Source organism: Podarcis cretensis, assembly GCF_951804945.1.
Source record: "Podarcis cretensis genome assembly, chromosome: 5".
Classification (NCBI taxonomy): Eukaryota; Metazoa; Chordata; class Lepidosauria; order Squamata; family Lacertidae; genus Podarcis; species Podarcis cretensis.
Genome location: NC_137174.1, coordinates 71605108 through 71626677, shown reverse-complemented (window position 1 = coordinate 71626677; position 21570 = coordinate 71605108). Strand labels below are relative to the sequence as shown.

Below are 21570 nucleotides of genomic sequence, written 5' to 3'. Positions count from 1 at the left end.
CATGCACATCAGCTCATACATCTCAGCGAACATGTTTAAGATGACTATTTATACATATCAACAGCAATTAACCTATACGGTATGGGATTGTAAAGTGCTTTTTAAAAGATATGCACACATATTTGCTGCGAAAGAATTTGCTGTTGCTTGCTTGTGGATTTTGAAGTGTGCATTTGCACCTGAAAAACAGCCTTGTATGTTGATAAATCAAAACCATGTAGTGTAATCCTAAACAAAGTTCAACAGGACATTTCATCAGGGAAATGTGCTGTAGAATTGCAGCCTTATACTCAGATACAAGGTCCTGAAATTGATAGTTCCAGGCATACAATTCAGCTATTAGTTGCAATGCAGTTCTTTGGAGTCACTGGTTACAACAAAAACCATTTTCCTTGATTCAGAAATCTGAATGGTTGCCATGAGGGTATTTAACAAGGAACACAATTCCAAACTGTTGCAAAGCAAGTACACATGTACATTGTTTTCTTTAATTTGGTGGGAGCAAAGTACAAAAGATTGCCTTTATTAGTTCCCATGTGCTCTCTGTGCTCAGTCCAATGACCCTCATTATATAAACACAAGATTTCCCTAGCAGGCTCTCAGCAAGCTGAGGAAGAAAGAGTATAATCTCTCAAAAAACCATTGATATTATTCACCTAAAAACTGGAGGGAGAAAGGGGGGGGGGGAGATGAACGAAGTGAAAAACAATTAGGCAGTTAATGAAGTCAAGAAGCTTGTCCAGTTTACAAAATGCTGCACTGATGTCATGGAGAAAAAGATGAAGTGAGCCACAGCAGCTGCAAGTGATTATCGTGCAGTATGATCTACCCAGTTGCCACTTAACACGGTGTATAGCACTTCTTCATGCACACATAAAATCTGATTATAAATTATAGTGTTACAAACTGTAAAGTAAAAGCTGCCAGGTGTAGATTTGTTACTTTCTAGCAATGACAAAGCAGAAAAAGCTTTCCAAGACTTGTTATGGAGCTACAGTGGTGCCTCGCAAGACGAAAATAATTCGTTCCGCGAGTCTCTGCGTCTTGCGGTTTTTTCGTCTTGCGAAGCATCCCTATTAGCGGCTTAGTGGATTAGCGCTATTAGCGGCTTACTGGCTATTAGCGGCTTAGCGGCTTAGGAAAGGGGGGGGGGAGGGAAAAAACTTGCAAGACTCGCAAGACGTTTTCGTCTTGCGAAGCAAGCCCATAGGGAAATTCGTCTTGCGAAGCGCCTCGAAAAACGGAAAACCCTTTCGTCTAGCGGGTTTTTCATCTTGCGAGGCATTCGTCTTGCGGGGCACCACTGTATTTTCAAATACCACATTTTTCACTCCATAAGACGCACCAGACCATAAGGCACACCTAGTTTTGGCAGGAGGAAAACAAGAAAAAAAATATTCTGAATCCCAGAAGCCAGAACAGCAAGTGGGATCTGGCTTCTGGGATAGCCTCTTGTCCTGGCTTATGGGATAGCCACGCACAGCCTCTCCTGGGCAGCGGGATGAAGGCTCCCCCTGCCTGAAGAGGCTGCGGGCGGCTAAGGCAGAAGCCAGGAGAGGCACTTCGCTGAAGGAGCGCTGCGCAGAGAGCGAGAACTGCGCAGCGCCCCTTTAGCGAAGCGGGAGGAGGAACAGAAGGAGTCGCTTCTGTTCCTCCTCCGGCTTTGCAGGACAGGTGCGTCGCTCAAGGGGCGCTGTGCAGTTCTCCCTCTCTGCGCAGCGCCCATTTAGCAAAGTGGGAGGAGGAACAGAAGGAGCCCCTTCTGTTCTTCCTCTGGCTTCGCAGGACAGGTGCGTCGCTCAAGGGGCGCTGAGCAGATCTCCCTCTCTGCGCAGCACCATTCGCTCCATAAGATGCACTCACATTTCCCCTTACTTTTTATGAGGAAAAAAGTGTGTCTTATGGAGTGAAAAATACGGTACTTAAAGAAATTAATTCTGGACAGGGGAGGGGGGGCTAATTTAAAGGACATGCTCTACTGTTTGTCCCATTGGACTGTGAACAATGTTCATTCACTTATCTGCAAGGAATAAAATATTATCAAGAACAAAAATCAGGGCAGTTTTGGCTAAATATGCACATGTTACCATAACAATCAGGCAGAAAAATCCTTTGAATTAACAGTAAAGTTTAAAATGCAGTTAGTGGATGGAGGGGACATGTGCCACAGAAGAATGAAGAATAAGCACAGTTAGATCAGGCCTATTCAGGAAGAGCAGTACTTGGCCAAATCTACATTAGCAAACATATTTCCTTGAAAAATTAAACAAAATTTAATTCGTTGCGTTTCACTGCCTGCAACTCAAGTTTCAAAAACGACTACGTGAAAAGCATATGACAATATTACCATCTGCCAGCAAGCAAGTCAGCCAAGTTCATTCATTTGACATCACCAAATGCTGTGTCACGCTGTGAGCTGAAGCACGTCTCAGAAACTTGAAACATCCACTTAAATCCCCACCATCTCCCTTCCTACCAACCCCCCTTTCAAATGCAAATTTCTTGATTCCACACATTTCAGCATTTCCTACATTTTCATGTTACCTTAAATTGACCCTTTTGAAAGTTAAAAGTCTTATAAAGGTCTAAGTGGAACTTGCCACAGAATTGCAGTATTTCTGATGGTGTTTTTTATCTGTCTGTCTGTCTGTCTATCTATCTATCTATCCATCCAGTTTTTGGGTACTTTAATAACTCTCCTTAATTTTTTTTAAGGCAAACAGCAGGGTGGGGGAACTATCCATAATGTTGCCTTCCAGTGTAATTTATTTCTTTGCAGCAGTGTTTTCCACAATGCCCCCTGCAGGCAAATACTTAGCTAGTTCAGATGTCATGCCAAATTATGAACGATGGCTTTGTGACTATGAGCTTTATTACCACACCATAATTCTGATTACCTCTCTTAGCTCCAAGGTGTCAGCAAACAATAATTTGCAATTTCACCCAAACCAAGGCAAACCATAATTTGTGTATGCCATAGAACCAAAGTAGATATTACTTGTGTTGATACTTAAGTCTCTATTGATTCACAATAAGGATTTGCAAATGTGATGTGGATAGCTGTTGTTTTGAATTATTAAGTGTTTGACAAGGGAGAAAATGCACTGGAAATGTATTATGTACTGTATTTGTGTACAGTATTACAGGGTTACAAGCAGCTATAAAATGGAGTATAGGAGCATTTCCATTACTTTCATAAACATATTCCAAGAGGTCTGAGGATAATGTGCATACCCCATGTGCTCCACAGATCGCTGGAGGAGGGAACTAAACTCTACAAAACTATGACAGGCATGGCCAGGTAAAGGCATACTAGTGAACAAGGTGGTGATGGAGGAGGAACTTAACATGGAACCACAGAGATGAACATGGAGGGAAGAAAGATGCAGAGCAGAAGCAGCCAAGTCAGCTAGTAGTTATCAGATCATATTTGACTCAGCTAGTTTTCTAGTTGTGATTCTGTCTATTAAAATGATTGAGATTCCTAACTGCAGGGGGTTGGATTAGCTGACACTCAGGGTTCCTTGCAACTCCAATATTTGTGATTCATGGAAATCCCATATGCTTGATTGCCAGAATGATTTAATAATCAAGGTGGATGAAGCAAGTCACAGATAGCAGAGAACTGTTGGCTCTGAAACTAAATGCAGAATACGACTGCAAGTGAGTAAAATCCTTTTTTTTTCTAGGAAATGTTTACGGTTGAGAGGGTTGACGTTTTTATTGTTGTAAAAGATATCGGATACTGAAATTTTTTATGAGAGGTGTACTTTTTTATTGTAGTACTGTATGATTTGGTGAGAGCCCTTGGCTACACAATAAAGATGTGAGATTAATGAATAAAAAAGAAGCAACGATCACCACTCAATCTAGTAGTGAACTAAGCTGCTGAGTGCTGAGAGAAATGGAACTCGGGGGGGAAAACATTCATTCGCTGAGGAACAGGGGAAGGCAAAGGTTTTATAAACTACCTTTTTTAAAAAAAAAACCTAAAAATAAAGAGCCATAATGAGTCTCTCCCCACCGCCAAAAAAAGGGGGACTGAGCATGCTCAGATTTTATCCTATAAACCACCACCAAGACACACCAAGTATCATTTGGAAAAGAACAACAAAAAATGGAAGACGGGAATGTCAAGCTTGAACTTCCTCTAAGCTTACCATCCCCCTACCATTGGGTTGTTCTCATCTTTATTTTGATTACAGTGGTACCTCGGGATGCGAACGGGATCCGTTCTGGAGCCCCGTTTGCAACCCAAACAGAACGTAAGGTGCAACAGTGTGTCTGCGTGTGCACGGGTCACATTTCACCGCTTCCGCATATGCGTGTGACGTCATTTTTACCGTCATTTGCCGCAGAGCGCAACCTGAAAGTGCTCAACCTGAAGTGTATTTATCTCGAGGTATGACTGTATGTATATTTTGTGGTTTTATATTGTGATTTTATCCTGTGAACCACCCTGAGACCTGTGGGTATAGGGTGTTGTATGATGATGATGATGATGATGAAGAAGAAGAAGAAGAAGAAGAAGAAGAAGAATGAACCAACTATCACTACGTAGCCTATACAATAATGGAAGCTGTGCCAGCTTTTCTTTTATTCCATCATCTAGAACTGAAGTAGCCATGATACTGGTACTTTCCACAATTTTGGACTACAACTCTCATCAGCTGCAACCAGCACAGCCAATAATAATTGAGAGTGACAGGAGTCACAATTCATAACATCAGGAGGGCATGATATCATTGATTCCTGGCCTAGAAACGATAGCAAGGCAGCTCTCCTGTCAGCAACCACTTCCTGTCATAGGCTTAGCTCCAGAAGTTGCATCTTTACACTGGCAAAGGGGACTACTGCCCAAGCCCGGGCCATGTTCTTGCCAAGCCCAGCAGCTCCAGAAAGTAACAAAAGTATTACATGCAAAGCTTGTGGAGATTTTGTAAAGATACATGTTACATGTCCAGCTTACATTCAATGAGATGCTTTCCTTTTAAATGGGTGTCAGTTCTATTTTCCTCAGAATATACTGAAGTAATTAGAGCAAAAACTATGAGGGGAGACAGAAGCAGCAAAGCTTCCGTTGAAAGAAAAGCTGTAACAAGCTACTCCCACAGCTATAGAGAAGCTATATATAATAATCTGCCAAGGAAGAATTACCAAATCTTCAAAGTGCTTTTTGCAATTGCTTACAATGGCCTATTATACCAGTCTCAGTTCCTTTTTCTACTTGGGCTTTAAGTGATTTCTCTTTTGAGTTGTAATTTAACATTCTGCAAAACTGCTCTCTGAATGAAACAAATTTCATTCATTTATGTTTGCTGTTTTTACTATGAAAGGGTCTTTTGGTTGCTCCTATTAACTTTTTGCTGAGAACATACAATACAAATATATAAAATCGGAAAGAATTGTTCAGTCTTCTACAGACATTGTTCTTTGCCTCTTACCAAGAAAGATGCTTTTATTGGTGTCCTTCAGAATCACAGAATTGTAGAGCTGGAAGAGACCCAAAAGGCCGCAATGCAGGAATTATAAATGGAGAATCCCTAACAGATGACCATCCAACCTCTGCTTAAAAACCTGCAATGAAGGAGAGTCCACTACCTCCCAAGGTAGTCCGTTCCACTGTCAAACAGCTCTTACTGTCACAAAGTTCTTCCTAATGCTTTAGCACTGCTGAAGCACTGCTCTTGCACAAATGAACTGGAATTGGACTTGTAATGATGGCTTTCCGGACTGGAAAGAAGTGTGGTGCTTGGAAGAAAACTGCCTGCCCTCCAAAACTGTCACACGTGCTTGAAGGAAACCAAACCTAAGAAAGGCTGTGTGAGAAAGGGAAATTCCCACCCTTCCCAAAGCCAGAACCATCGGCTCATCCTAGGAATTGGTATCTTTGCAATTCCATGGAGATGGCAACCCAAGTCCTAGGAGGAGACAGAGGAAGAATCTTCAAAACAAAATTTAATCATACTAATTTAGGGACAATAGTAGCTGCCCTACACAAGTTATTAAAAGTGTTAGGAAAACCTTCTCAGTGTATCCAAAAGCACACAAAAAAAACAAAACTGATAATGCCATAAAAAAATGCTTACGTATGAAGTTGTTCATGAAGCAAGCTTGGGCAGCGATCATCCACTCAGCTCTAGTTTCACAGAAGATGGCAATGTTTGTCTTCGGTTGAATGCCCAACACAGTTAATCCATCTCCAAATTTTTTCGCTTTATTGAAAACATCATCGTACGAGAGCCACATATATTTTCCAAGGATAACCTTAATAAATAAAAAAAGACTTTTTAAAAAATCACAAACAAGCCTAAGCATGCATAACTGCATTTCTGTGTACTTGCTCGCCTTTATCTTTCATCTCCATGTTTGTTTTCCTGTCTAACAATAGTTAGATTGAAAGGCCCATGAGACGCAGACATGACATTTTGCATAGGTTAATTTCCAAAACTTACCGTGCAAAGTGGTGCTGTATGAATAAAAATACAATAAAGAAAAAGAAAGGGTACGGAACTGTTTCTTATCTCCCTAGTCAAGTGAATGGATTAATTCTGTTATACCAAATGCCCATATTGGTCTTGAATATAAGCCTCACTCCCCCCCCCCAAATTCCGACCGTGAAAAGTGAAAGTGCGGCTTAAATTCGCAACCTTACAAAAATGGGATTTTACGATAACGCTGCTGAAACAGACATACGGTAAAATGGAACAAAAAAATGTTTCATTGCCTATTTGAGAACTTAAGATGGTTCATTTGCCATTTGCAGGTGTGAGGGCCTGCGGAACTGTAGCAATTAAATTGCAATTTGCACTTTTAGCAATTGTACGGTAACTTTTGCGGGCTTGCAAGATCAAAGCCTTAAATTGGCTAAGAGTTACAATTCTACCAACTGCAGCAATTTTCAGCCTGCAACCCAATTTTAAGGGAGCGGCTTATATTCGGGTATTATCTTTTTTGCTTTTGTTTCCCCCTTTGAATTTTAAAGGTGTGGCTTATATGCGGGTGCGGGTTATATTCAGGCCAATACGGTATCAGAATTGTATCAATTATCTGTAAGTGCTATTCAAGAAGAATTCAGAGGTGAAACAATCCCAAGCCCCAACCCACCATGCTGGAGAGGATACTGAATAGAGCAGAGGGGTCCTCTACTCAGTGCTGCACAGCTTCTTTGGCCTTCACCATCAGGAAAGCTCTGCCAGCGTCCGACATTGAGGAAGGCCTGCTGGTGAGGAGTGCCCCAAAGTGCCCACACAAGCGGCAGGTGGAATGTACCAGTGGTAGTATCTCCACCAGAAACCCCCCAGAAGCAGGGCATTTTGGAGTGGGGATGGGATGACAGAAGATCCTATGCAGACCTGCCACCGCCACATGATAGCGACAGGCCCAATCTTAGCATCCATGCTGTACCAGCCAGAGAGATGACCCACAAATGACCCCACCTGGACCCCACCTCCTGCCTTGGCTAGTGCAAGTGCGCTGCCAACCAGGGGCTAAGACTGCAACAGGCGGTTTCCCAAAAGCAGTCTTGCCACTCACAACATCAGGAGGGGTTTCAAATAAATTTCAAAGGGATTTCAAAGGGTGTTCGTTGTTATCAACAATTAGACATTTCAGATTGAAAACCCAAGAACAACTTTGATTTTCAGATTCATACCAGCCTTTTGGACTACGTTTGTGTTTATAAAAAAAAGGACTGAAGTTACTAATACATCTAAGGTCAGGGATGTCCAACCGGTTGATTACAAAAACTGTGGTCCATTCTCCCTAAAAAAGCTCAACTCTGTCTCCCTAAAAAAAGCTTAACAACTCTGGTCAATCCTACTGTGAGTAGATCGCAGTCTCTTGGAAGTTGGACATGCCTGATCTAGGCTATGGGTTTCCAGATTGGCAAAACAGATAACAGTTTTTTCCTGTTAAAGCTCCTACATGGAGTAGCAACTGTGGGTAAGGGGTCCATGCTGCACAGTGTTTGCCCCAGATCCAAAACCTGCCTTCCTCTTGGTCTCCCACTGAGGAACTGAGTGTGGTCGCCAGACCCCTGCCTCACACCACGACAGCAGCTTTAATAGGAAGAGACTGGGGTGCCTAATCTATGCAATTTTGCACACAGAAGGCTATTTTACCTAGTGCTGCACCGCACAAGCAAAAAACGTTCAACAAAAGTGAGCATAAAAAGATAAGCACTGCTCTCTAGTGTGTGCTTTCTGTTATAACACTTAAGTACAAATACGAGTCTGCTGTGATCAAAAATAAAGTAAATTTCAATGTGGCCATGAGGTTACTAAGGTTGTGCTCCTAAGAAAACCTGCTAGGAATAAGCCCCCACTGCCGTCAATGAGACCTGCATTCAAATCAACATGCACAAAATGGCAACTTGCACCCTTCAGCTTGCATTCCTTCACTGAATTAAAAGGAAAGCCTCCTCTTCAGATTCCATACAAGAGTTTTGACATAAATTATTAACCTTATGTGCCACTTAGGACACAGAGGAAGATTACAAACGTTTGTTGCACTGCAATTTTCTCCTAAATGTATAAAATTCTATTTTTCAGCACAAAAGAAATAAACAATTCTCAGATGGGAATGCAGAATGTTGTTGTAAATATCCCCCAAAACTTTAGATTTTTATGCATAAGCTCTTAAATTTCAGTAATGGAAGGAAAAAATAAGACAAGCAGTTAAATTCACCAGCAATTATGCACTTGAAAATAAACAGGATTTTATCATCTACACTTGGGGGTTTTTTGTTTGTGTTTAAATAAACTAGAACATATCCAATACTGCCATCATATGGAACAAAACAGAATAGCAGCAAGTGTGCTTATTCTGATTGCTATTCACCAGAGAGCCTTCTTGACATTAGTATTATGGACACAGGACAGCGTTGTCATGTTTATTTATTTATTGATTGATTGATTGATTAGATTTATATATTGCTGTCTCATAAATATATATATTGCAGCAGTTTACAACAACATAAAACCAGATGATAAAATTATAGAAAGTTAAAAACTAGTTTAAAACAAATAGAAATTAAAAGCATACATCAATTGACCATGGGGGGGGTGTACTCTTAGCTACATGCATAGTTCTGGAGGAACAGAAAAGTTTTCAGCATGTTTCAAAAAATCGGCACAGATGAATTGGAGGCTATGATACTTAGTTGTATTTTACAGCTTGGTTTTTGTTTGTTTTTGGTTATTGTATTTGTGTTTGTGAACTGCCCTGAGAAACCTGGTGATGACGGGGCATGATATAAATCTACACTTGATCTTAGCTAAAAGGCTGAAAGCAGTAACAAAAATTATCCAATGACTTATCTGCATGCATATTTGAATCTGTTTTTAACATCACACCACACTCACAATTTCAGTGGTCTAGCACGTTCAATAAAAGCCAATATGGCTTTTAAAATACTTTATGCGAGCTGTACCAAATGCAGTCTGACAACTCCTTTTCCCCTACTTTAGCCACCATGTTAACACTGACATGGAGCTGGGAGAATGAGGCTTACTGAAGGAATAACTGTTCCAGTTATGTGACTCACTTCTCTGCAGCAGGTTGGGCAGGAGCAACTTGGAAGGTTCTATCGGTTCTCCCCACCCCAAAAAGTGGCGCACACAATTGTGGAGAGGAGGTCAGCTCTGTGGAGTTCACGGTCCCCCCTTGACGTTATCCAAGCTGCTTTAGAGTGTAAGGGGCAAAGAACTGAACTCTCACTTCTCTTTCTTCTCACCTCCCAGATCCAGTTGGGCGGGGGGTCAAACAGAAGCTCAGAATGGAAGACAGCCCTTCATAAAGCTTTGCCAGACACATTATTATAAAAATTGGGGAAACTAAGATGACCATGCTGCTAGAGGAAGGACACGTGGGCTGAAGTGTCCTGGAAAAGCTTGTCCTGGGCTGCACTTCAGGGCCAAAGAACTACAATGCTCCCACAACTCAAAAGTGGTCCGCCAGTGGATAAACTCAACATTTTAATCAGATCATTCTTCCCTGCCCCCACCTCTTTCCCTTAAAAAGAAAAGTAAGAGAATAAGCAGTTCCATCCCTGCATTTTGCAACTGCCAAGTAGTTTAATAACTTGCATAATAGAATGGCCTAAAGCTCCCTCATACTGAACATTCATTCCACTAATTATGCTTAGAAAATAAACTTACTAAGTAGCTAAAATGTTAATCTATGCTCAAAAGCCGTGTGCAGGCAGTAACAAGTTGTTTTCTGTAACTTTTCAAGCCAACCAGGATGAGGGTCATGCACATTTATGAATCACAAGCCCTCGCTGCTCATGAATAGCAAGTTTTAGCTGGACTCACTAGGAAGCCAGTATTTGTGGCTGCCCGCAATTATCACCAATCCATCCCCTGCCTCAAGACCTCTGGCAGGAAGAGAGAATGCAAGCAAGGAATGGCATACTTTTTTCCTCATCTTACATTCAAGGGTATATAAAAAACCAAGAGCACACAGCCCGTGCTTCCCATTAAAATCCTCCATATGCAACAAGAAGAAACTTAAGAGGATAAAAAATAGGTAAGAGAGCAGTGGTACAAGGGCAATATGACTAATTTGTTGAGCTCCCTGCACTGCTGCTGAATGTGGGAAGGAGGGTCTCAACTCAGCAGTAGTGCACATAGAGAGGGTCCAAGGTTAGTCCCCAGTCTCTCTATATGGGGATGGTAAAAGACCCCTGAAGATGGACTGGCCAGGCATTAACACAATTTTCTTTGTTTTAAGAAAATGGTAGAAAAGTCAAAAGCTGGCTCAGTGTATAACGTTTGTTTTGTTTTATTTATTAATAGTTATAACAACAATTTTAATAAAGAGTAGCAGCTGTGGCACTAATGAGCGCTCCTACCTCTTCTCAATTCTAATAATGCTACTCTATTGGCACAATTTAAGCTATGTTTAACACCATATCCCAGTTACGTGATTCTCCAGAAACAGAAGACTTTAAATGGACATTTAGACGTGACTGCTGGGACAGAAAATAAAGACAGCTACTGAACAGATCTGTAAGAAACCTGTACCTCCATGCTAGGAAGGGATTAATTATCCAGACTTTAAAATCACAAGAGCACTCCTCCCTTTTACAGCACCGTTGTTCACATTACCTGCACAGGTAATGGCCATTTTGCTGTGCAGCTAAGCCATTTTTTGGCTTTGTGTTGTCATTTGAACCCAGTCTCCTAGTTTAGCTCTCCAGACAAACAACAAAATGTGAATCTTGGGCAACCTTTTGTCACAGCTCTTGGCATGTCTGGAAAGACCTAACCCACAAGCCCATGTCTGAATGGCACATTAAGCCAAACCTTGGCCTGGTTCAGTACAGTGACAAAACAATCAGGGAGGAACAAAACTGTCCCATTCTTTTCTGTGGCAGTTTGCTTGCTTTCACTAAGCCAAGCTATGTCCTGGGTTTACGTATGTACTGGGCCAATACTTTTGAAGCACTGGAACTAAATCAAGAATGTTGAGTTTAACTCCGGCACATGGAAGTGTCTCCCAACACCAAAATGCCCACTAGAGCACCTCGAACTGTTTTGGAGAAGAAAAAGATGTGGCATGAACAACTTGCACCGATTCTTTCCTTCACCAAAATGAGCCAAGAGAAAAAGTCAAAGGACTTGGAGTTGGGAGGTGTTGGTCTGTCAAATACAAGTATTTTCTCTGCAGTGTATGGGGAACTTGAGCAAACAGATCTTTGCGTTCAGTACAGTCGTCAAAGAGGGAGGAGCAGATGCCATCAGTAACTTGGCAATGGGATTTCTGGGTTCATGAAAACAAAGTAAAAACCCACTTAAGCAATGCATCAGTAATTCTCTACTATCATAAGCAAGTCTGAAGTCTCCAGCCATTTCCCACAGTGCTATTTCACACAAACTATTGTGCGGCCTGTGGGGGCCCTCCAAGATTCCAGGCGATTGCTGCCCGGGCCAGCCTTTCCTTCTTGTCCCCTCCACCATTTAAGCCTCGGAACTTCTCCCAACAAGGGTCTAAGTCAACAAAGTTTGAAAAACTAGAACAGTAGATGACCATCAGCCATAAAAATGTACCCACCTCCGTGAATTTGATTACTAAACTGGAAGTTTGAGATGGCACTATCCCAACCAAAGGTAGCAAACATACAAATTATCCATCAAGACCTAGGAGAAGGTTTGTGAGAACTCATCTGTAGCCAACTGTTCTGAAAAGGTCCACACAGTAAACAAGCTTCCCTCTGTCAAATCAAACTTACCAAGGAGCACTATTATATTTAAATTTGCCGCAAAAACATACGCTAGCCTGCTTTCCATACCACGACTGCACATGCAATGTCTATACTCCTTCCTTACAACATAAAAGATTACACTAGGAGTGGGGAACCTGTGGCCTCTCCTGATGTTGGCAGACTCCCAAAGGCCACCAGTACCAGCCAGCATGGCGAATAGGCAGAGATGATGGGAGATGTAGTTCAGCAGTATGTGGAGGGTTACAGGTTCCTCACCTCTGCTTCACATTCCATTTAAAAAGGGATGGTTTAAAAAAAGACGGAAACATAGCCTACCTTTTTAAAAACCTTTCCAGATGGCTGGATTTCATCTTCCTCCTTCAAGACTTCCCGTGTTCCCAGGAGTTTTCTGTCCTTAAATTTACTCCTAGCATACTTGAAAGCTTTGTCGAGTGTATCACAACCAGGGTATAATACAGATGCTAAGCAATGCAAACTGTTAACAGATCTGTATGCACTGCCTGGCCTGCAACTCACAGGTTTAGCTTTAATTTGCTTTGACTTGGCTATGACATGTCTTGCTCCAGAAAATAAATACCATGGAATAAAAGTTATAACTGTGTAAAGCAAGATTACAAAGTTTATAAAAAAAAGAAGCAATGGATTGATATCATGCTTTAGCTTCATAGAGTCCATTTTTGAAGATTTCATGTTCTCCTGTGTAGCTTACAAAGTATATCACAAAAAGATCAATGAAGTCCTGAAACAAAAAAGGAGGGGGGAAATTATCATTACACATTGACCGCATTGACTTAGGTTTCATAATTAAAATTCATATTCCATTTATGTAAAAGGCCAAGCAAAAGTGGAGAGGTTAAATGTTTGAGCACATCTTTCATGTATGAGTCCCCCATATTTGATTCACAGCACCTCCAGTTAAAGGGTTCTGAGGCAGAGAAACTGAGAAAGACATTTACCTACCCCTCCTCTCTACACAAGGGACGCAGGTGGCGCTGTGGGTTAAAGCCTCAGCGCCTAGGACTTGCCGATCGAAAGGTCGGCGGTTCGAATCCCTGCGGCGGGGTGCGCTCCCGCTGCTCGGTCCCAGCGCCTGCCAACCTAGCAGTTCGAAAGCACCTCCAGGTGCAAGTAGATAAATAGGGACCGCTTACCAGCGGGAAGGTAAACGGCGTTTCCGTGTGCGGCTCTGGCTCGCCAGAGCAGCGATGTCACGCTGGCCACGTGACCCGGAAGTGTCTCCGGACAGCGCTGGCCCCTGGCCTCTTAAGTGAGATGGGCGCACAACCCCAGAGTCTGTCAAGACTGGCCCATACGGGCAGGGGTACCTTTAACTTTACCTTTACCTCTCTACACAGGTCCCTCTTCCACTTCCTTGTTTTCTTTAACCAAATTTTTCACGACGAACTCATAAAATCACAGAATTGTGGGGCTAATTGTCAAATGAAGGTTAGCACTTTCCTCCAAGGGTTCCTGGTTTATCTAATCAAAGTTCACAACAGCAGCCCAATTGACAAATGATGTTTAGCACTTTGCCTCCAAGCAATGGCTGACAAACCTATTTCAAACCGTAGTTGATAGGAAAACTGCTGCCAAGTGGCTGATCATGATAAAATGATTAGGTAAACTGGGAAGCGTAGAAGGAAAGATGCATTGCAGGCACAAGGAGTTTGCATCACATTCTCGAGCCTCCAAACCATGATTTGGAGAATGTGTTTGGGACATCTGAATTGAGCCCATACAGTGGTACCTCGGTTTAAGAACGATCTAGTTTACAAACCAGAAATAGTATCTTGGCTTGAGAACGTTACCTGGGTCAACGAACGGTGAAAGGGCACGGGGAGTGGGAGGCCTCATTAGGGAAAGCATGTCTCGGTTTAAGAACGGTTTTGGTTTAAGAACAGACTTCTGGAACGGATTAAGTTCATAAACCGAGGTACCACTGTATAAAGATACCTGTGAACAATGTCTAGACCTCATAAAGTCAAATATATGTTGTTCAAAAGGATAGTACAAAATTCTCAGTATACTTAGAAGAGTCATTCTTAAAATATACTCAAAAATAAATTGCAAAAAACCCCAAAATCTTTTTTTTCAAAAAGCACAGGAAACTGAAATTTTCTACTGAATGTGCCACTGGTCCGCATAGCTCACAATTTCCTACCAAACTGACTAGCTGCAGTCCTCCTATCCAGTACTTACTGCAAATTATAGACATACATTAAAGCTAAATTAAGCAAGGAATATGAATGACACATTCAGTGTTTACAATTACCCTTTTTAAAAAAAACAAGGAACGTTTTTTGAACATTGAGAAATGGCACAACATCATAAAATGTCATCTTTCTTGTTCACCTTACTTACCAAGCCATATTGCTATGTGGCCTTTAAATATATGTTTAATTCACTGGCAGAACTTGCATTAACACCTTCTGTTGTGCCTGTAAGAAAGCAAGAGAAATGGTATGCTTTTAGCTCACAAACCAAAGTTCAGATAATGATAGAAGGGCATGCTTTCTCCACAAATTATCATACTACATTCATCGTACTTCAAATGAATCTTGCTATAAGCTATAATAAGCTATCTGAAAAAGGATGGGATAAAAATATACTACAAATCTAAATATTTTACATGCAATTACATTTCACAATTATTAACCAAGGCTACCACAACATTCAGTAAACCCAACCCAGCCAACCTTTCTGCATGTGTTCTGGAGTAAGCAAGCTACAGACAAGTCTGGCTAATGCTATTAATATTGTGGTCAAAATCTACAAACTAGGGGATATGCAAACTTTTACACAGAACTCTTCAACAAACAGTCATGCTATCGATAAAATTGAATTGTAGCACTGAACATTGCACAATGTGCACTAAAAAACATAAATAATATAGGAGTCATAACCATAAAAGAAAATAGCAGCTAAATGTGCCAATATCAATATTTAAATGGATGCTAAAAGGCCCGGGAGGACAAGAAAATCCCTGCTTGGTACCAGCACAACATTAGAGAGAATTCTGCCAACCAGTTTCAGACAGCAATTAACATCCATGAATTTAACAGTTTTGTGGCACTTTACTTTTAAAAACTAACGAATTTATGAAGTTGATTAAAGATTCCTTTCTTCATGTAAAGAGAAAGCAGTGCCAGTAGCCCCAATTTCTGTCCTCAAATATGCAGTGCAAAGCAGGCTTGATGGCAGTTTCTGTATACTTCTAGTAAACAATTCAAGTAAGAATTTGGGCAGGGAGATTGTACCTGTGGGCTTGGTCATAAAAGGCCCATAGGCCCACTGGACAAAGAGATCAGCTGTGTCTTCCCCATTGTTCAGTTCCTCTAGTAACCAACAGAGAACCAACTTGTTGTAGCGCAGGTCTTAATTTCTAAAGCCTCTCTTTCTTGCAGTCTCCCTGCAATAGTGTGGGCATCTAGGTTGAACAGAAAATACTGGCTTTGTTCTAGTGCCACAACCTTGGTCTTTCCTCTTCACTGGAAATGGTCTGGAGTCCTGCAGGAACTGCCCCCTTTGTGCTGGCCTATTTTCACCTGGCCTGGGGGGGGGGCTGACTGACTCCAGCTACAAGAGGTGGTGCTGTGGCAGTGGCAGCGGCCAGAGACCTGTTTATCCTGTGACCCCTGAAATACTTCCTACTATGGATGTCTAGAAGCTAGAAGATGGCTATTGTGTTTGTTTGTTTTGTTGGGATCAAGATTTGTGGTTTTTTGCTGTTATTGGTAGTATGATATTTGTTGTTATGGGTATTATTCAACTAAGTTTTAGTCAGAGTAGACTCACTGAAATTAACAAACTTAACTTAGTCATTTTAATTAATTCCTATGGTTCCACTATGAGTAAAACTTAGCTGAATACCACCCTATTTTTTAAAATATAGTTAGACCTTATTTTGAATTATGTGAAAGTTTAATTTTACTGTAAACTTAATGAGATGTTTTCATTAATTCATGATAAGGCATAACAATAACGATAAAAATAGGGTGATTTTACAAAAATATAACAAGATTTAAGTAATTAAGTAACAGCCACTGTGGAGTACTTTGTGGTACCTCGGGTTACAGACACTTGAGGTTACAGACCCTTCAGGTTACAGACTCCGCTAACCCAGAAATAGTACCTCAAGTTAAGAACTTTGCTTCAGGATGAGAACAGAAATCACACAGCAGTGGCATGGCAGCAGCAGGAGGCCCCATTAGCTAAAGTGGTGCTTCAGGTTAAGAACAGTTTCAGGTTAAGAACGGACCTCCGGAACGAATTAAGTTCTTAACTCGAGCGAGTCCAGCATTCAAACCTCCACCTAGCCATGAAACCCATTGGGTGACCTTGGGCCAGTTACTGTCTCTTAACCTGATCTATCCCACAAGGATGATGTGGGAATAAACTAAAGAGAGAGAAGCAAGTATATCATAGACCCACTCTTCAGCACAGCTAAAATTAAATTATATTGAAAAAATACTATTTAAGAGCAGGTATTCTTCAAGAGCACCTGCTAACTCTGGTTGTTGTTAGAGATAAAATGAGTAGTCCCAGTCAACTCTGAGAAACAAGGGGGTAGGGAGAAGGCAGGTTGATTCCCCACTTCACCCTTTCTAAGCTGCACCCTGGTACTACAAGGAGCAAGGTGGCTTATATAGCCTTTCTTTGCTTTATTTCGCCCACACCTCTTTGGTGACAAACTATATTATGGTTGCAGCTTTAAATAATTTTTTGCCAGGTTCCACTGAAGTATTAAATAAAAAAGCCTGTTTCAAAGAAAATGTGTTTTAGGATTTATTCAAAATCAGTCTGTCCAGAGTTCTGGGAAATGCACTGACCGATCCCATTATACAATTATTATACAATAATTACTTTCAGAGGTACGGTACTTAAATGGGAAAGTGGGAGGAAATCCAGATAAAAATGTGTTTACCAGCTGATCTGATAATCCTGTGACGAACAATTAAACTAGAATAAAGCACAAAGTGTCAAGACAAAGAAACCTTAAATGACTTCTCATTGTTGTGGTTGGTACCGATGGGAGACAGCAGTTTCTAGACGCTTCAGTCTCAGCTGAGTATTTCACCCACAACGTTGCAGAAATCTAAAGACAAAAATGTGAAACTAAATTAAAGCAACTATAAAAAACTAATTGCTGCCCTTTCACCTAAATAGATGCAAGATCCAACCTGCAAATTTTCCAAGTTGCACTACATTAATTAGATACAGACAAAACACAATTACTGCCATTGTACCCCATAGTCCATTGCATCACATTTTATTTATTTCCTGGATTTGTATCCCACCAACACAGCATTCAGGAAGGCTCACAACCAAAAAGACTAAAACCTAATATCCAAGACTAAGTAATTATACATCATATTGATTACAAGTCACAGGCCAATTTATCCAACTATGAGACGTGCACCATTCACTCAAATCAGGATTCTGTTGGTTACTAGCCCATGCCTAGCGGATCATGCACATCTACCACCACGTGTGGTATTGCATTTTTGGTACATCACAGGGAACAATTGCTTTTTGATAATTTGCCATACTCTAAAATTTGAGTCCTGCTCACAGCAGTGGATGCAGACAACCAGGTGCCTACTGTTAGGAACTGGAACAGAAAACATCTTCAGGTGCTTCTCTTGCAGACAACATAAAAGCCCACTATCTCACACAGAGGAATTAAGTCACAACGGCCTGTATCCTCCAAATAGTAGAAATGTGTACTTTGCAAACAATAATAAAATTTCAAACATGCAAGAACAACATGCTGAAAGACTGGACTAGAAGAATTACTGATGGGCTTAACAAAACAATTCTCTCTTCAACTTTTGCACATATGTCCTAAGGAAGGCCAAGGCCATCTGCCCCCAAGATCATAAGGTGAGAATCCAAAAGAATTCAAAAATGCTTAAAACTACAAGAACTTCTAGTGTACAGTTTTCATTTTTGATAAGTAAGTGGGTTGTCTTGGTTTTAAAAAAATTAACTAGAATCACCTTGACAATTGCCTAACCTTGATTAGGTTTATTCTTTTTTAATAAAAGCATTCAACTCAGTTCGCAACAGTCAAATCTAATATAGAATAATGAGTTTTTACTAGATAACTCAGTCATTAGAGCATATGGCTCTAAATCTCAGGGTTGTGGGTTTAAGTCCCACACTGAGAGAAAAATTACTGCACTGCAGGGGGTTGGAATAGATGACCCTTGTGGTCCCGTCCAACTCTATGGTTCTACGATAATATGAGAGTGAAGTCCTAGGGCACAGTTTCTCAAACTGCAATCCATGAATTCCATTCAGATGGCCTAAGGAAAAGTTATGGATGTTTGATAAGATCTGTACTTGGTCCTGAACTTGGTTGCTTTTTTTCTGAGAACAGTGCATGAGGCTGTTTACACAGAGTCAAATTATCAAAAAGATTAACAAGGACCCATGAGTATCAGAATTATTATTATTATCAATTTAATTTATACACAATTCAAGCATACACAAAATGATTAAATATCTAAAAACAGATGCAGAATATGACAATGATGCTGGTGTCGAAGGGGCGATAATATTATGCTTCATATTTAATCCAGAAACAAAACCTGAATATATATTTTTCTGGCTTGGTATCACCATACTCACTACATACTTTTATTTGGGTGCAATAGCCTGCATATGTTATCATCAGATGCACTTCCGCTAGCGTACATTGTTGGGTATTTTGTGGCTGTTTGTTAACTGTGTGTTTAAGGGTTTCACTTGGTAGAGTGAAGGGAAGGGAGCATGAAAGGAAAACAATGTGTAGGCCCATACAGTACATGATGTGAATTTATAGCTGTTAATGAAAAGGAAACTCCCACTTAAAACACAATCTTACTCACAGTTGCTCCCCTGCACCTTTTACAGAGCAGAAGTATAATGCAGAGCAGAAGTATAAATGCACGAGGTATCAGCTACACCAGTGTAGTGTAATGGTTAGTGATGGACTAAGACTTGGGAGACCGTCCAGTTCAAAACCCTACTCGCTCATAAAGTTCACTGAGTGGCCTTGGGCCAGTCACCATCACTCATCCTCATAACAACCCTGTGAGGTAGGTTAGACTAACATGAGGAGAGGGAGAATTATGTATCCCACCTTGAGTTCCTTGGAGGAAAGGTGGACTATAAATGTAGTAAATAAAAACAGTATTTTAACAAATGCACCTTGCTATAAATTTTACATATTTATCATAAAGTTGTTTGCACATTATACAGTTTAATTTTACTACCTGCTGAACTTTCTGTGCACTGCTCAGTTGCATTTCAGGGCTATACTGCAAACAAAGAAAAATATGTCACAAAATTACTTTGCTGCAACATGTATCAGGCTCCACAGTGAACCAGCAAACCATCTGCTTCTGCCCCAGTTTGGGTGGCGACAATATAGAAAAATAATGGATTGAAAACACCCAGATACAAAATTTAAGCTACTGATCTATTTCATATGTACTTCACATACAATCCTGTGTGTGTCTACTAAGTGTACTAAGTCTACTAAGTGTGATGGGAGTTAAATTGGTCTTACGTTCTGTTGTGTGATTGCAACCTTAGCTTGCAATCCTATGCACATTTACTAGGGAGCCTGGGTCAGTGTACATAGGACTGCAGTTAAGTCTTCAGCTACTTCATCAACTAGCAGCAGTAACAGGTGTTGGGTGAGAAGCCTGGTGATAATCTAGCCCCATCAAAAGCTATGCGGCAGCAAAAAAGTAAAATACCTAGGGGTAAACATAACAGCAAAAAATTTGAGTCTATTTAAAGATAATTATGAGAAATGCTGGGCAGAAATTAAGAGAGACTTAGAAAGTTGGACAAGATTGAAACTTTCCTTGTTAGGCCGAATCGCTGCTGTAAAGATGAATGTATTGCCAAAAATGCTCTTTTTATTTCAAACATTACAGATTGTGGACAAAACAGAGTATTTCCGGAAGTGGCAGAGAGATATTTCCAAATTTGTCTGGCAGGGCAAAAAGCCCAGAATTAAGTTTAAGATATTAACTGACGCGAAAGAAAGAGGGGGCTTTGCCCTGCCAGACTTAAGGCTGTACTATGAATCAGCAGCTTTCTGCTGGTTGAAAGATTGGCTGCTCCTCGAGGACACTGATGTATTAGATTTGGAAGGTTTTGACAATGCGTTTGGTTGGCATGCATATCTATGGTATGACAAGGTTAAGATTAATAAGAATTTCAAGAACCATATTGTCAGAAAAGCAGTGTTTAATGTCTGGACAAAATACAAAGACTTATTGGAAAACAAAACTCCAAGGTGGCTTTCACCATTGGAAGCTAAGGCCCGGAAAAGACTCAATATGGAGGCCAAATGGCCGAAGTATTGGGAAATATTAGAAAAAGATGGAGACAATTGGAAATTGCAGAGTCAGGAGAAAATGAAAGACAAAGTGCGAGATTGGTTACACTATGCTCAGATTAAAGAAGTTTTTAAACTTGACAAAAAATTAGGATTCCAGGTGGAAAAATCGAAGTTAGAAACGGAACTGTTAGAGCCTAAGACTAAGGTACTTTCAAGAATGTATAACTTGCTGTTAAAATGGAATACACAAGATGAAACGGTTAAATTGGCTATGATAAAGTGGGCACAGGATATTGGGTATAATATTATGTTTGAGGACTGGGAAAAGTTGTGGACTACTGGGCTGAATTTCACTGCATGTAATGCTTTGAAAGAAAATGTAATGAAAATGATATATAGATGGTACATGACCCCAATCAAACTTGCAAAAATATACCACTTGTCTGATAATAAATGCTGGAAATGTAAGGAAAATGAAGGAACGTTCTTTCACCTTTGGTGGACTTGCCCTAGAGTGAAGGCTTTCTGGGAAATGATATATAATGAACTGAAAAAGGTATTTAAGTATACCTTCCTTAAGAAACCAGAGGCCTTCCTTTTGGGTATTGTTGGCCAAGGGGTGTTAAAGAAGGATCGAACATTTTTTATGTATGCAACAACAGCAGCAAGGATACTCGTTGCCAAGCATTGGAAAACTCAAGATCTACCCACACTGGAAGAATGGCAGATGCAACTGATAGACTATATGGAATTGGCTGAGATGACGGGCAGAATCCGAGACCTGGGAGAGGAGACGGTGGAAGAAGATTGGAGAAAATTTAAGATTTATTTGCAGAAATATTGTAAATTGTATGAATGTTAAGCAGGATGTTTGATCATAAACAATTTGGCACCATCGAAACAGATGAAGTGAATTATGAAGATAAGTTAAATTTATGAAAAAACCAATTTTTAGATAACTATTAGGCTAAGTTTAATGTACTAAAGAGTGAAATAAACA

At 40.6% G+C, this 21570-nt stretch overlaps 1 protein-coding gene across 6 annotated transcripts in view; it reads right to left on the bottom strand.

The window, feature by feature from the left end:
• ACSL3 (acyl-CoA synthetase long chain family member 3) overlaps positions 1 to 21570 on the bottom strand; it is a 58180-nt gene that overhangs the window by 20808 nt on the left and 15802 nt on the right. For 2 of the 6 annotated variants that reach the window (XM_079975877.1, XM_079975878.1), the window contains exons 2-6: positions 19489 to 19533; positions 17224 to 17324; positions 14591 to 14667; positions 12545 to 12968; positions 6090 to 6267 (exon numbers count right to left, since the gene is read on the bottom strand). In XM_079975877.1, the coding sequence (XP_079832003.1) occupies positions 6090 to 6267; positions 12545 to 12919 (553 nt within the window). In that variant the 5' untranslated portion in view covers positions 12920 to 12968; positions 14591 to 14667; positions 17224 to 17324; positions 19489 to 19533. Of the gene's footprint in view, positions 1 to 6089; positions 6268 to 12544; positions 12969 to 14590; positions 14668 to 17153; positions 17325 to 19488; positions 19534 to 21570 lie in introns of all 6 variants that reach the window. The other 4 variants (XM_079975880.1, XM_079975881.1, XM_079975882.1 and 1 more) reach the window with 3 other exon arrangements.